Here is a 17,271-nt window from a genome sequence, read left to right as displayed (position 1 = left end):
GAGTCTCTTCTTGGGTTTTCTTCTCGGGTTTTCTTGATTTTATTTCGTGTCTGATCTTGGGTGAGGACAAGGAAAGGGTTGCGGTTTGCAGGTTAGTCTCGTTGTAATTTTTGTATTTTGTCTTCTCATAGTGGAAGAGCATTTTCTCGCTCGTGGATGTAGGCATCTTGGCCGAACCACGTAAAATCTCGGTGTTCATCTAGTGGTTTTTTTTTTTTCTTCTACTTTTCCGTTTAATTGCGCATGATTAGATCAGATTTTGCCTGACAATTTTTTTCAACATTTGGGTTGGAAATAATTTTATTAACCCAAGAATAGTGGGGACCTTTGTCTTGGGAGGTTGAGGTTGAGGAACAAGGCTCTCTTGGGAAAATGACTTTGAAGTCTTAGGGAAGAGAAAATGGCTCTTTGGGGAAAAATCATCCTTTGTACGCAATGGGTGGCTTGTGGTGTTGTAGTGTGTGATTTTGTTTAGATGTATAGCCTCATGGTCAAAGGTTGAGAAGGTTGCCATATTAAAGAAAGCTATATCTCTTTTAGAGGTAAAATCACCCTTTACAGGTCTCCTCGCTTTCTGATTTTGGTTTACTTTGTGACAATATAAGGTTCTCGTTGTGATTCCAAGAGGTTGGAAAACCTCCAAAGAAATTTTCTTTGGGTAGGGAGGTAAGAATGAAAGAAAGTTAATCATCTTTGGGTTGGAAATAATTTATAAACCCAATAATAGTGGGGACCTCTATCTTGAGAGGTTGAGGTTGAGGAGCAAGGCTCTCTTGGGAAAACAACTTTGAAGGCTTAATGAAGAGAAATGGCTCTTTGGAGTAAATTCATCCTTTGTACGCAAGGGTTGGGGGTTGTGTGGGTTGGTGGTGCGGGGGGTTGTGTACGATTCTGTTTAGATGTATAGGCGCAGAGATTGAATTCTGTTACAGCTTCTTGTGAGAAATTGATGAGGCGGATATGTTTTAATTGTTGTTTTTTTTTTGAGGGGTAAAGGGCAAGGAAAGGTGGGGGGGGGGGGGGGGGGGGAAGGATATTTGGTGTGGGTTTGTCTTGTTTTTCATGGCCTACTCGAGTTTATATAGGCAGGTGATCCATGATCCACACAGGGGTTAATAATGAAGAGTGCTGTACTAGAATGGGAGGAGAAATGGTGTGGTAATGGGTTTTTAAAAAGAATTTAGAACTTGATGAGTATGAGTTTGTCCTAGAACTTCATGAATTTGTCCTAGACCTTGATGAGTATGAATTTGTCCATTGCATAAAAATATTTGGATGATGGACTTCTAGGATAGCTTCTCTGTCAATATGACTCCCTATTTGTTATGCATAAGAGGATTTGGATGATGGGCGTGTAGGGTAGCTTTTCCATCAACTTTTCGAACCTCTTTCGGCTGCTAATAGTCCAACTTCTCCCATCACTAAGGTGTGGGATCCCCAGTTCCCTCTGCCAATGAAGCCTTTTAATGGTTGGATCTTCTTGGGTAGTTGAAGGCTTATTATATGCTTAATGAAAAGAGAGTTTGGATTGCTAATCGGTGCATTACTGCAGAGAGGTGGAGAAACCAATGGCTATTTGAAGGCTTGCGATATGCTTAATGAAAAGAGAGTTTGGAATTGGATTGCTAATCGGTGCATTATTGTAGAGTAATTGGAGGAATCAATGGACTATTGGGAGTTGGGACCACCTTATCATCCATCATATGTTGGGTTTTAGGATTTTGTTGACGATCCTTTTTGCTACAACATTCCTTGCATGTTCAGCGGAAGGGTGACTGATCCCTTTTCTGAATGGGATCTTCCTTCGGCTGGTGATAAAGGTGGGAATAGGATCCTATGATGGATATTGTGCTTACACAATGGAAGAAACAAGTAGTTTGTTCGACCATCATGTTTCTTTGCTGGGAAGCATTTTGGGGGTTATTGGGGGTGGACATCCTTTACACTAGGAATACCGTTTCTTTTTTGTTCGTCTAAGTCCAAGAAAATTGTGGCTTGATGGACCCTTGCCCTCGACAGTGTGTTCGAGGTGAACTGTGACGGAAGTTGTTGTGGAAATTTTGGTCATGTTGTAAGTGGTTTGATAAGAAGCTCTGGAGGGAAAGGTAGTCAAAGACAAATCCTGTCCAATTAAAGTGGACTCCACTGAAGCAGGAGACTTGGCTTGTTTAACTGGTCTTTGTCTATTCGAGGATCATTTGTTGGAGTCTTTATGGATGGGGACTTGGTGAATGTAATTGTTTGCACATCTCAAGCAAGTCCAGGTCCATGGCGCTTGGCTGATATTATTTTGGAGATAATGGACGATTGCTAGTTAGGGTTTGACACTTCAGTTTTTTTTTTTTGAAAATTGACAAATATATTCATACCAGCAAAATTTACAATGGGGACCAGTAGTCCCACCAGATTTACATAGTATGAATTGCCCATGAGCATTCTCCTTGGCGCAAAGGATAAACCATTCCCCCTAAAAGCCTCAATTGTATCGAATCCAACAAAAAGTGCCATATTTGTGGGCTCCACAAAATCAAGATCGTGACCTGCCACATCACATAGACTTCTCCACCACATTCGAGCTAGCGGATTCGATTTTCAAAAATCCTGCTACAAAATCGAGCTATTGTGCGCCTCTAACCGTGGACGATAGCCAGCAATCCATCAACATCATCCGATCTCCGGCGGCCTCCACCTTGCACCACCACCAAACTCCGGTGGATCCCCATTAAAAATATCTTTGTTCCTTCCACCATCCTCTCCATGTCCTACTTCAACTCAGCCCATCTATCTTCTCCTTCCAATCTCCATTGCTATTTCTTATTACCTTCCAATCTCCATAGCTCTGTCTCATTCGTGACCCTCTGCCCCTCTTCTTACCACCCAAAAAATCCTCCTCCCCACTAGAATCAGATCATCTAATTCCCATCCGTGACCCTTTGCCCCTCTTCTCACCACCCAAAAAGTCCTCCCCACTTAAATCAAATCATTCAATACCTATCCGAAAGTGATCTCCAAACTCTAACCCTAACCCTAACAACCATAATACTCCCCCTCCTTCCCCCTTTAAACCCTAACCCTAACAACTATAATACTCCCCCTCCTCCTTCCCCTTCAAACCCTAACTCTACATGGCTACTAACGCCTCCCTCAAGTCGGGGATCCCGATTTCCACCCGGAATTCCACCCCCTCCCGATCTCAACAAAATCCCCCACAATGGCCTCCACTTCTGGCCATTCATGCTCCGCAGGCTCCATCACCGAAATTCTAGAACACACCGCCATGTTCCCCGTCGACACCCCTCAAAACCCAAATGCGAGCCCGCTCCTGTTCGTCCCCCACCCTCGGCATCCGCCAAGCCCTCCGTTCCGTCCTTTCCACGAGGGTTCCATCGGCCTCTACCGAGGCATTGCCACCAGAGAGAGAGAGAGAGAGAGAGAGAGAGAGAGAGAGAGAGAGAGAGAGAGCCACCTCCCCAGGTATTCCGTCGACCTAGGGAGGGAGGCGAAGCTGGTTGAATTTGCTTCTTGAGTTGGGCCTTCAACTAGAACTACCCATCTATTTCTGATCAAAATCCTCTCTTTGCAAATATGTTGACTCACGTTTCGGTTTTGGACTACCCATCTATTTCTGATCAAAATCTTCTTGAGTTGACATTTCGGTTTTGGACGCCAAAGAAATGGAAACGTTCCTGTTAAAGTATAAAAGATAAATAAAGCCCTTCTCCAACAGTTTAAGCTTTTGGAGAAGTTGGTAAGTTAACATGGTATCAAAGCCAAAGATCTCGAGTTCAAACCTCCCGGATAGCAAAAAAAATCCACATGCGATGGTCGGCCCAAAGTGGGACTACATGTGCCACGTGTTTGCTAAGTGGGCCACACGTGCGGGTAGGGCTGTTCAATCGGTTTTAACCGAACCGATTTTACCGAAATTAACCGAACCGAAATATTTCGGTTACCTTAATTTGCTAACCGAAACCGAACCGAATTATTTGCTAACCGAACCGAGCCGAGCCGAAACCGAAATATAATTTCGGTTGTTCGGTTAGTTCGGTTAGAGCCGAATAAATCTACAAAACAACCCTAAAAGCACTAAAAAATTATATTTATTAGAGATTGCTGGAAAAAACTCAGACATTCATAAAAATAAACGGAAAAAAATTGTAGATGCAAAAACAGAGATCAAATCTCCAAACAGATATAGATGGAGCCGTGCTCTTGAACCTTTCCGGATCTACTAAAATACAAGGTCGGGCGTGAGAGGGATTGAAAGAGCGACGCCGTGGAGCCGTGGAGGAGAAGATCAAAGTGCGGGATTGGATTTCTCGGACTAAAAGAAAGATTGAAAGAGAGGAGAGAAATCAAAACCCTAAAATGAAAAAGAAAAAAAAAAGAAAAAAAAGAAAAAAAGAAGAAGGGAGAGGATCTTAGACTCTTACCGTGGAGGCGTGGAGTACTTGAGAGGTGGCCGGAGTTGACAGGTGGTCGGAGACTCGGAGGCGAAGTCGCGGAGGCTCTAACTGCAGAGACGAGAGAAAGAGAGGCGTAGAAAAGAAAACCCTAGCTTGAGTTTTTTGATAAGATGAAGAGAAAAGAGTAGAACCCTAAGTAAGTAAGTTTTTTAGCCTTTAGTTTTTAAGTTTTAAGCTATTCTCATTTCACCCCTTATTATTACTCAGGACAGCCCATTTTGTTTATTCGGTTTTTGAATAATAAGACAAAAAACAGAATTTGAAAACCGAGTTTTTTGGTCCAGACAAATGCCTCATTTAATTTCAAGTTTTCCAATATTACTCGGGACAGCCCATTTTGTTTAGTCGGTTCCAACATTCAATAAAAAGCATTAATGAGGGTATCGTACGCTAAACGCCACGCGTGCGAAGACAAAAAGTGTTAAATGCTGCTCGAGCTAGAGATGACAGGTGGCATAAGAGTCTGAGTTGTGTGAGCCCCTATGCCGCTTCATTAAATGTCCGACATGGACAACATTTAATGCCGCTTCATTAAATGTCGCAGAGGCTCCTGGGAAATAGTTGCTAGACTTTTTAAACAGCAGTCAAACCCGCCGTTCGGTTATTCGGTAAACCGAATTTTTTTTGCTGAAAACCGAAACCGATATCCGAAATTTGGGAGGACACAAAACCGAAACCGAACCGATATACTTTTTAACCGAACCGAAATAACCGACCGAATTCGGTTTTAACCGAAAAATGCACACCCCTACGTGCGGGGAGTGTTAAAGTATAAAAGATAAATAACGCCTTTCTCCAACAACTTAAGCTTTTGGAGAAGTTGGTAAGTTAATAGTTCCGATTTTGGTTGGAAATTTCGGTAGAAATCCTGTAAAATCACAGCAACATATGGAAACATACACACTATAGAATTTAAAGGCAAAACTTCAGGAAATGCTAGAATAAGCACAAATAAACACTTGAACCCATTACATAAGCAAGACAACAATCCATAATGGTTTAAAAACATCGATCATCGAGTGATATGCACTGTCGCTCGTGTATCATAATTTAGTATATACTAAATTTCATATGTAAATCATATAAATATTTATTCATAATACATGCACCATATTTTGCATGCAATTCCTATAAGCCTATAAGGGGAGTGATAAATCGACTCCCAAATATCTTAAATCGGCTCCCCATGTGTCTTTCTCTCTCTAACCCAGAGGAGAGAGAAAGACACATGGGGAGTCGATTTAAGATATTTGGGAGTCGATTTATCACTGCCCTTCATATAAATATAATTATGTAACACAAACTTATATAGTATACCACTATTACACTTTACCATTTTGACTTGTCCATTTTGGTCGTTTCGGTTTTGGTTTCGGTGGGGATGGAAACAGATGTGCTGTGATTTTAGTGGAGAATGTGGTGCTTCTGTTGTAGACTTGAATTGTCTTGTTACTTTTTCTGTTTCTTTTATTTTTTTTCTCCTTTTCCAATTCTATCTTAGCACTTTATGTGCCATCTTGTCCCTTTTATTGCAATATTTGGTGTCTCTTTTAATAATTTTTCTGTTTCCACTAAAAAATGTTTCTTTACTGGTGAAATCGTTTAACGTAGGTAACTGTCTTCCCATTAATAATGTTTTATAGTGTAGTATAACTATCTGTTCCATATGTAAGGCCATATCGTGTGCTTCTCTTCCCGGTCTCATGATGTAAGTTTAAAATTCCACTTAAAATTTCTTGTTTGATTTGATTTGATTCATATTTTTCACTCAATGATTTTGTAATAGTGATGAGATTGCGAATGAAGTGGATGACTTCATGGGGCAGACTGGCATCTTCGTTCTAAAGCATTTCTTTTCCAAGTGAGTGAAATTGACAGTATTTATTATTCTTTTAATTTATGAAATGAAAAGTCTGATGCTTAATGGTCAGTATAGATTCCATCTTTCTCTGTGAGGAGTAGAATCAATCACATTTTATTTGTTACATTACCTATTTACTTTATTGGATATTTGAAAATTTCTATATCTTGGGTTTGTCTTAGAATTTCATGCACTAGTGCATGTTAAAGTGTGATTCATTTTTTTTCTTGTCCCTTGCCTTTCACATTCCTTCCTATCTTATATGATCTTGAAGATCCCATATGGTAGGGCATATTGGTCAATGCATAAGGACAGGGTTATGCATAACTTGGTAATCCACATATTATCATTATCTAATGACAAGGCAGAGATGGTTCCTCTTGTCTCTGCCTTGCTTTGCGTTACTTATTTTGTCAATTATCTAATGACAACATCCTTCTATGACATTCTGTTAAAGTATATATCCATATATGCCATTTCTCCTCTTTCTTTAATTTCTGCCATGTCTCGTATTCTCGTGTGTCTAATGCCTGCTTTCATCCTTTGCAATATTATTGCAGTGATATAAATTCCAGCTTTGATGAGCCATCTGAAGAAGTTGTGTACCCAAAAGGAGATCCTGATGCTGTTTCTATTAGTAAGAGAGATGTAAAGCTATTAGAACCGGAGACATTCGTCAATGACACCATCATTGACTTCTATATTAAGTAAGTCAGAAACAGAAAACTTCAGTACTTATTTTTTCTGGACTACTATACTTGATATCCATATCTAGGTTTCTTCATTAAAGTTGTTCCTTCACGTTTTCTTATGAGTCTATTTTAATGTTATTTCTTATAAAGACCTAACCTTTTAATATGGCTACACTTGTGCAAATAGTTTACCGGTTCACACTTCTTTAGTAGGAGCTTGACAGCTAGGGTTAAGAACTTGTGTGGAAATGATTAGAACTACAGTGCATACCTCCTAGCCCCAGAAATGCAGAGTAATATCTTAAATCGACCAGTACCAATCTAGTGTTATTAGTTCTTACCTTATGATATTTATTATATGGACCTGTATTGGACGAGATGGATCTATGTGGCATGATACTAAGAAAGTTTGCAAACCCATTTTTATTTGCATTGTTTTACTTGTTTCGACTTAGGAAATGATTAGTGATTCAACCATCTCACTAATTTATGAAGAAAAACATAGCAAATATTTTATTGGTGAAAGGGAGACCAATTGTTTTGGATAATTTTAAAAAATTGAGGAATTGCATTTCTTGCTGTTGTTATTCTTCATTTCTTTCCGTCAAACACATGCAAGAACACTGGTCATGCCAGTATTTGGTCGGATTGGAGTGAAATTGTGTTTTTTTTTCGGGTAACTTTTTTTTTTTTTTGAATGATTGTATTTTGAGGTAGCTTATTAGTAATTTTATTGATATAATTGCGTTTTCTTTTATAACATTTGCATGATTCTCGTAAATTGTACCAACAAACAGGCTGGACCAGCAGTGTTTTTCTTGTCCATAGATCAGCGAACTGATCCTCATTATATTTTATTACCCCTGTTTGAAGTTTTAAAATTGTTCCCTTATTGTAGAGATTAATACTGTTACATTTTTTTAATCTTGTTTAAATGTCTTCAATTTCTACCTTCTAGAAATGTTTATGATATTTTACTTGACTTGCAGATACTTGAAGAATGAGATCCGAACTGAGGACAAGCACAGATTCCACTTTTTTAACAGTTTTTTCTTCCGTAAGCTTGCTGATCTAGACAAGGACCCTGGGAGTGCTTTAGAAGGCAGAGCAGCTTTCCAACGTGTTCGTAAGTGGACACGAAAAGTGAATATATTTGAGAAGGATTACATCTTTGTACCTGTTAACTTCAAGTAAGAAAGTATTGTTCATGAATCTCTTGTCCTTGTGAAGTATTCTCTCATATGCTAACAAGTGTGCATTGGTGTCTTTTGAATGACAGTCTTCACTGGAGTTTGATAGTTATCTGTCACCCCGGAGAAGTAGCTCTTTTCAAAGGTAAGTGTTTTTACGCTGACATTTCTGTTTTCGTTCTACAATTTTTATCCGTTACATTCATCTTCCATTGATGTATTTCAGATCATGAAATTGACAAGGCCCCTAAAGTACCATGCATATTGCACATGGATTCTATAAAAGGAAATCACCAAGGCCTCAAGAATCTTGTTCAATGGTGAGATGATTTAAGGCCTGCGCTATAATTCTTTATTACTTTTCCTGATCCATGTGGTCTGAGCAGCATGTTCCTTCTTCTCTTTATGTAAGAATCATGCCCTGTCCATCATACAAAAAATGCATTGTGTTTTTTCTTGTCCAAAATGACTTTAGGAAACAAACTCCGAGTGACATGTTCCTTTTTTTTTCTTTATGTAAGAACACGCCCTCTTCATCATAGAAAAACTGCATTACATGTTTTTTCTTATCCAAAATGGTTTTAGGAAATGAACTCCACTGAAATGTGTACATCATAGAAAAACTGCATTACATGTTTTTTCTTATCCAAAATGGTTTTAGGAAATGAACTCCACTGAAATGTGTAAGAGGCTATATTTGAATATTTCTACTTTTATTTTTATATCCACGGCATTTTTTCTTGTGAAAGATAGCAAAAGAACCTTTATCTCATGTCCTTATTTAGGATGCCTAAGGGGGTGGCTCATAAGATTCGAAAAGCTTCAAGGGGATTCTATATGGGAAGTTGTGGAGGGGGGATGGGATCAAACATTTGGAGATTTGGAAAAGGTGTGTAAAAATAGGAAGGGAGGCTTGGATTTGAGGAATACATTTTTTAGGATCTTGACACTTCGAGGGAAGTGGTATTGGAGGTTTTGAGAGGAGGCTCTCTTTGAAGGAAAATTATTGGAGGAGAATATGGGGAGGGTGGGAATGTAGAGACTTAAGTAAACACTGTTAGAATCTACATTGAAGGATTGAGAATGGAGAAGAGAGGAGAGGAGAGAAAAGATGGAGAAGAGAGTGCGTGAATCAGTGAGATCAGATTTCTCTCATGCACACTGATATATATATATATATATATATATATATATATATATATATATATATATATATATATATATATAGAGAGAGAGAGAGAGAGAGAGAGAGAGAGAGAGAGAGAGCGGTTTCTACACACCACACTAGCTTAAAATACAGTGGAGGGCATATTGTTTGGGTGATCCAAACCATTCATTTGATTGGCCCTCACATAGATAGGGTGTCCACAAATAATCAGCTACATAGGATCATCCCAACCCTACGATTTGTGGAGGTAAAATGGACGTGTATAAACCTTCACAAATCTGTCCATTTTTTGCCTCCATGGTTCGAGGGGTTAGGATGATCCTATAGAGCTGATTTTTGGTGGACACCCTATCTATTTGAGGGCCAATCAAATGAATGGTTTGGATCACCCAAACAATGTGGGGCCTCCACTGTATTTTAAGCTAGTGTGTTGATAACTTATCTACACTTGTGTGTAGAAACCGTTTTCTCATATATATATATATATATATATATATATATATATATGAGAAAACATTTCCTACACACTTGTGTAGGTAAGTTACCTACACACTAGCTTAAAATACAGTGGGGGCCCACATTGTTTGGGTGATCCAAACCATTCATTTGAATGGTCCTCACAGAGATAGGGTGTCCACAAAAAATCAGATCCATAGGATCATCCCAACCCTACGATTTGTGGAGGTAAAATGGACGTGTATAAACCTTCACAAATTAGTCCATTTTTTGCCTCCATAGTTTGAATGGTTGGGATGATCCTATGGATCTGATTTTTTGTGGACACCCTATCTATGTGAGGACCATTCAAATGAATGGTTTGGATCACCCAAACAATGTGGGCCCCCACTGTATTTTAAGCTAGTGTGTAGGTAACTTACCTACACAAGTGTGTAGGAAATGTTCTCTCTCTCTCTCTCTCTCTATATATATATATATATATATATATATATATATATATATATATATATATACGAGAGGTGTATAACATGATCATTCTCAACACTCTCTCTCAAGCTGGAGTATGTATATCATACATTCTTATCTTGTTACATAAATCACCCAATCTAGCCCTGTTTAGTGGTTTTGTGAACATGCCTGCTATTTGGTCGTTTGACGCTGTGAACACTATGCAAATTTTCCCTTTTTGAATCCTATGACGAATAAAGTGACAATCCACCTCTATGTGTTTTGTCCTCTCATGAAATACTGGATTCATGGCTATATGAATGGCGGACTTGGTGTCACAGTGGAGCGAAGCAGGTGACGAGTAGGGCAACCCAATCTCTGACATAAATGACCTCAACCAGATCAACTCGTATATGCCATGAACGAGCTCAAAAGGACTAGACACATGACTAGGTGATCTGGACGAAAATGAAACATGATGGGGTTTTCCATACTCGCAAGACTCACACTAAAAAGGACTAATAGGACTAGACACAACGGATGAGTGTTGCATGCAATCCGCTGGAGGATGACCAAGACAGCAGTGCAACGTAAATGAATCGATGGAAGTACTCAAGGCAGAATGTGAAAGTAACTGTCAAAGTAGTAGAGGCCGTCTACCTCATGACCCGAACCAATCCTCTTCCCTTTCGCGAATTTAGTTTGTTGTCTCTCTAATTCCTTTAGATTGCTTTCTTCTTCTTTCTTTTTACTCGGTTTTGTTCATAGTTTCTCTTTTTGTCTGAAATGATTGCTTAGGTTTTTTGTTTTTGTTCTTCAAGGTCTTGCTATTTGTTGAAGTATTTCTCTTTCTCTTTGCCTTTGTAGAAGGGGATTCGAGGACTGTCTCTTATGTTTCTAAAGTTTGAAGGACATCTTTTTCCTTCTCAGTCCACAGTTAATAAAAAAAGAAAATTCTTCCATTACATGCAATGGACTTCCTTTTCTTTTGTTCATTTTGAAACAATAATTCATATTGTTTTTTTCCCCTTTTTCTTCTCTCTAGCTATTGTCATAGTCAGTCTGCTCTGAATGCCTATGATTTTCAGTTCTCTAAAAGATTGCTAATGACTTTCTACTTCTATTTTTAGAATTTTAATTCAGCTAAAACCCAAAAGTAACTTTTACACTTCTCTTTTCCTACTTCCCTAGTTGCAACTTTTTTTAGTAGGTAAGTTGGATTTCACCTATGACCTCAAGGTTGACATACAAAGCCTTAACCATTGGGCTATAGCCCTAACCCCGTCTTAGTTCTAACATTTAATATCTAACTCTTAATTACATCCTTAAATAATCCAAGTCAGATTTAGAAATAAAAAGCCTCAAGCACACTATTCAGGTTTTCCCAACCAACCTAATGCAAAGCCATCTAAACTCATGCTCGAAATTATTTTAAATTGCAATAAATCACGGCTTACCCTCCATTTTTCAGCCCAAACATGTTTTTGGGCCCCCTTTGTTACTCTTTCTTCCATTTGAAAGTTGGCCTTACCATTTCCAATTTTTATTGTATGGAGGACCCATTAGTTTGCTCTACATCAGCAAATCTATAGTTTTGTTGAGATAGATTAAATTCCTTTGACTTCTCTAATATTTGTAAGTTCTAATGTGTATCAGTAACTTCTTATTTTTGATCATTTGATGGTATCTATTATTCAAGTCTTCTTCTATTTATTATCATTCTTGTTGTTCTCAGCAGTCATAGTTGTGTTTTTGTTTATAGTTATACATTTTAAGTTCCTACAAACTACTGTTGTCTTGTCATTCCAGTTTTCTTAGCCCAAAGCATGGTTTTTAGGACCCAGTTTGCTTCTCTTTTCTCCTTCTGAAGGTAGCCTCACCATCTTTAATTTCTAGTCTTGAAGGACCTATGAATTCCCACTGCATCAACTAATCTACAGTTTTTGCTGCGACAGATTAAAGTCAATATTCTAGTTTCTAGTACAAAGCACCTATTAGTTTGCATTGCATAAACTAATGTATAGTTTTTCTCATATTCTTCTAGGAGTTGCAAGTTTACACCAATATTTTACTAGATTTGTTCATTTGGTGGTTTGTACGGCATGATTCCTCATCTTTTGTTTTATGGTCAGCCTTATGGTTCTCAACGCATTCATATTAAGCAATTACAGTTCCTATGAACTATTACTGACATGTCACTTTAACTTGAGAGAACAGTTATCTATGGGAGGAGTGGAAAGAAAGGCACGAGGAGTCATCTGAAGATGTTCAATTAAAATTCAAAAATTTACGATTTGTACCTCTAGAGGTTTGCCTCTTGTCTTTGTTAGCATGTTGGATATCTCTTCATTGTATAATGGTAAAGAAGAATCAATATATGAGTTTTACATCGGGAAATAATATCCACAGTCCCCTTTTCTGATGATCACACTCCACACTTTTTTAACTACTCTTCTGATTGGGGATGTTGAGAGCATCTTGGGAGTCTTAAAGTTTTAAAAATCAATTAATAAAATATGGAGTAAGGGAGTGCCATTATTGAAACAAGGGAGTGTTGATATTAATTCTCTTTAAATATCGTTGCATTTTTCATGTCCTTTCGTCAGTATGACATATCCTACTATTTGAAGTTGAGGCATGAATTTCCTTGAACATGATGGGATATATGTGAAACAACCAGTTACTCCAAAAGCTTAAGCTGTTGGAGAAGGCGTTATCTAATCTTTTATACTTTAACACTCATTACGTGTGTAACTAACTATACGTAAATACCAATTACTCCAAATGCTTAAGCTGTTGGAGATGGTGTTACTTAATCTTTTATACTTTAACAATATACATGTTGGTAGATTATATTGAAGTTATGCGATCAAGATTTTTCCATGATTCATTTGTGTATCCATCACTTTTATTGTATTGTTACCATGTAAATAGTAAGTTCATGCATCATAGGACTCTTGTAAGAACTTGCTTTTGTAATTTTTTCTACAGGTTCATCTAATCACTCCTCACCTGTAAATTTGATCTTGAGTTGACTAATCTCAATTGTTTCTTATTATGTTTGACCTTAGGATGAGTATTTGAAAACTCGTACTTGGACAGGAAGTCGCCCAATGCCAAAAGTTAACCAAGTCGAGTTGGGCAAGTCAAAGACTTGTTGATCAGAATGTTCGAAGTTTTGTTGATTGACTTGGTAGGGTAAAAACTGAGTTGAGTTGGCTAATCAACGATGAACTTGAGGAGTTCGTAAACAGTGCTTGGGACATGTTATTTACCTCTCAATTCATTGGATCATCGTGAATGAATTTGGTTATCTTCACTAGTTTGTTTCATGCTAGATTCTTCTACTTTGAAGTGGGAGCTTGCCCATTCCTTGAATCAGCTACTCATAAATGTGGCTCTCTCTGTTTATCAACATATCATAATGGATTAAAAAATCAATAACATCACTGCAAATCTAATGTGTAGGCAGATGTGTCTTAAAATATGTTTAAGCTGTTCAAAAAATTGTTTTTACTAAATTTGCTTTCTTGTTCAATTCAGTAATAATTTACACCAGTTTTTCAATTGTTTTCATGAATATACATGACATTCATACTTTCTTATTGTTCTGTCTTCTTCAGTTGCCACAACAGGAAAATTTATATGATTGTGGCCTCTTCTTGCTCCATTATGTCGAACTTTTCTTGGAGGAAGCTCCAGTTAACTTTAGCCCTTTCAAGATATCCAAATTCTCAAATTTTGTGAGTTATTTTTCTCCCTTCAGACAATTTTGATGATATTCTCAGTTTTCTTTTCCATGCTTTAGGATCTGATTAACATATCATTTGTGTGTGTATAGATATTTCCTTGAATTTGAAGAAAATTTGTATGAAGGCATTGGGCTAGTTATACCTTCTTTTCTATTCTTGTGTTGACATCCTTTGCACAAGGAATGTGTTTTATTTTCTATATTATTATTTTTTAAGAGACAATGGGAATTTTCTTAGAGAGCAGGAAAAAGGAGGACAAACCTCGAGGACTGGGATGGTCGCCAGACAACTAGGGATGCAAATCGGGTTGATTTTTGGGAATTTAGGTTGAGCTTTAACCGTTAAATCAGGTCGTGTCAGGTTGATTCCAATTCATTTTTAGCAAAAGCTCAACCCAACCCGACCCAAATTGCACCTCTATAGACAACCAAAAAAAAACATAAAAAGAAACAACAAACCAGCTGAAAACATGACTGGATACAACAACTAACAAAGAAACACTAAGGTGGGAAAAAACGAGAAATACCTTCTTGACAAGGATCAACCACGATGTGCAACAAAACACCAAAAGAATGATGCAAAGAACACAATCACACAAGAAACACAAGATTTTATGTTGTCCGGCACGGCCTACATCCATGGGGAAAGATTTTCCGCTATTTCGGTCTAGGGTTACAAACTCTCTTCTTGGCCAAGAAAACACAAAGAAAAACATTAATCCCGTAACCCTAAGATGTGGCTTATATATCAACGCCACTGCATAGGGAACTTTACCAAAATACCCTCAAGAGAAAACACACAGGAAAATATTAATCCCATAATCCTAAGATGTGGCTTATATATCAACACCACTGCATAGGGAAATTTACCGAAATACCCTTAAGAGAAATTTACTATATCAACCCAAGCTCGACCCGCGTGTGTCGCGCACATTAGTCTGTTAGGGTCCTGTATAATGCCAGAATACAAGACATCTGTACAACAATCTCCACCTTGGCTTGAATTCTGCAACCACGTGAAGATCATACTCAGTTGTATGCTCTCTTAAACACAGCTCCGCACCTTGTGTACATGAGGTGCCCACGCTACTCCATGGGGTGCATCGCCAACCATCAACAACGACTGATATTAGCCAAGTCCAAGCAAAGCTTGAACTTGGTCGTTGTAACTGACTTTGTCAGCAAATCTGTTACATTGTCATATGTATGTATTTTCTTCAAGTTGATGCTCCTATCATATCTTTTTGAAAATTTTCCAAAGGATTCATTAGCCGACTCCAACTAGTTTTGGGACAAAGGCTTAGTTGAGTTGAGTTGATGCTTCTATCTGTCACCCATTCCCTTATCTTATGATGTCTCACATATATATGTTTCGTCTGACATTATATACTTGATTCCTCATTATATACTTGATTCTTCGCCAAATATATTGCACTTTGATTATCACAGTGCAACTAGACTTCTTCCTGCTTCAGCCCCATATCATGAACCAATCTAGCCATCCAAATAGCCACCTTGGCAGCCTCACATAGCATGTGGTAGATCTCTCATCCAAGTCTTCTGTATAGTCCGAGTCCACATATCATGTCAACCCATCTTCAATTTTTCCCATGGCATACACCAAGCCAAAATCCGTAGTGCCCCATAAGTACTCAAGAATCCACTTCGCTGCATTCCAATGCTCTTTTCCTGGATTCGCCATGTATCTACTTACCACGCTCACTGCACGAGTCATATCTGGTCTCGTAGAGACCATCGCATACATGAGACAACCAATGGCACTAGCATAAGGGATGTTAGACATATTTACCCGTTCCTCATCAGTGGAAGGGCACAAGTGCTTACCCAGTTTGAAGTGACCTTCCAAAGGAGTGGTAACTGGTTTTGCATTTTCCATGTTGAACCTCTTCAACACCTGTTCAATGTACTTGGCTTGCGAAAGCCAAAGTAATCCTTTTTCATGTCCCGTCTAATTTCCATCCCAAGGATCTTCTTGGCAGCCCCTAGATCCTTCATGTCGAAATCATGACTTAACATCAATTTCAGCCTATCGACTTCCTGCCTGGTGTTAGCAGCAACCAACATATCATCAACATACAGTAGCAGATATACATATGAATTATCATCAATAGCATGATAAACACAACAATCATAGCTACTACGTGTGTACTCATTCCTCGTCATGAATGAATCGAACCGCAGGTACTACTGCTTAGGTGACTGCTTCAACCCATAAAGAGACCGTTTCAGTTGACACACATGATCCTCTTTGGCCTTTTCAACAAATCCCTCTGGCTTCTCCGTGAAAATTTGTTCCTCCTAGTCAACCATGAAAGAACGCTGTTTTAACATCCATCTGGTCTAGCTCTAGATTATGCCTTGCGACCAGACTCAACAACGCACGAATTGAGGTGTGTTTTTACTACAGGTCAGAATTTCTCGTTGTAATCCACGCCCTCTTTCTGGGCGTACCCCTTTGCAACTAGACGGGCTTTGTAACTTTCTCCACCCGTATCAGAAGATGCCTCCTTCCTGTATATCCACTTGCAGCCAATAGCTTTCTTTCCCTTGGGGAGTTCACAAGAATACAAGATCCCACGTTTGATTTTGATGAAGTGACTCCATCTCATCTGTCATAGCCATAACCCACTTATGGCTTTCTCCACTACTCATAGCATCCTGAAAACACGTAGGTTCTCCGCTGGTAGTAATTAATGCAAAGGAACCAAAGTCACCAAACTCATACTTGACTGGCTGGTTTGTATTCCGCTTTGGCTTTGACATTGCTATGTTATGCGGCTCTCCTTGCTGCTCATCATGATTGCAAAATGATTGTTCTCCCCTGGTGGACTATATCATGTCCTTCCCATTATCAGATAATCCTGAGTCATCTATATCAAACCATGCTGCATCATGTTTTTCATCCACATCTACATCCTGTGACTCTTCTACCGGCCCACTAGTTTTCAGCATATTAGTCTCATCGAAGATCACATCCCGGCTAACAAGTATCTTTTTCGTAGTAGGATCCCATAACTGACTCTTCTATCGGCCCACTAGTTTTCAGTATATTAGTCTCATCGAAGATCACATCCCGGCTAACCAGTATCTTTTTCGTAGTAGGATCCCATAGCTTATATCCTTTCACCCCTTTCTCAAACCCGAGAAATACACACTGCTTAGACTTAGCATCTAGCTTGCTCCTTTGTGCACTCTGAATATGCACATAAGCCGGGC

At 38.6% G+C, this 17,271-nt stretch overlaps 1 protein-coding gene across 2 annotated transcripts in view; it reads left to right on the top strand.

Moving 5' to 3' along the window:
* The window catches only part of LOC143876285 (putative ubiquitin-like-specific protease 2B), a 39,460-nt gene that overhangs the window by 15,727 nt on the left and 6,462 nt on the right, over nt 1–17,271 (top strand). For both annotated transcript variants that reach the window (XM_077378022.1, XM_077378023.1), the window contains 7 exons: nt 6,253–6,327; nt 6,888–7,034; nt 8,009–8,209; nt 8,299–8,354; nt 8,436–8,529; nt 12,501–12,591; nt 13,907–14,026. In XM_077378022.1, coding sequence (XP_077234137.1) covers nt 6,253–6,327; nt 6,888–7,034; nt 8,009–8,209; nt 8,299–8,354; nt 8,436–8,529; nt 12,501–12,591; nt 13,907–14,026 — 784 coding nt within the window. The remainder of the gene's footprint in view (nt 1–6,252; nt 6,328–6,887; nt 7,035–8,008; nt 8,210–8,298; nt 8,355–8,435; nt 8,530–12,500; nt 12,592–13,906; nt 14,027–17,271) is intronic.

Source organism: Tasmannia lanceolata, unplaced genomic scaffold (genome assembly GCF_043159265.1).
Source record: "Tasmannia lanceolata isolate RefF3 unplaced genomic scaffold, GAP_Taslan_0.1 ptg000004l, whole genome shotgun sequence".
NCBI lineage: Eukaryota > Viridiplantae > Streptophyta > Magnoliopsida > Canellales > Winteraceae > Tasmannia > Tasmannia lanceolata.
Note: the sequence above shows the minus strand (reverse complement) of the source record. Positions and strands in the feature narration are given on the sequence as shown.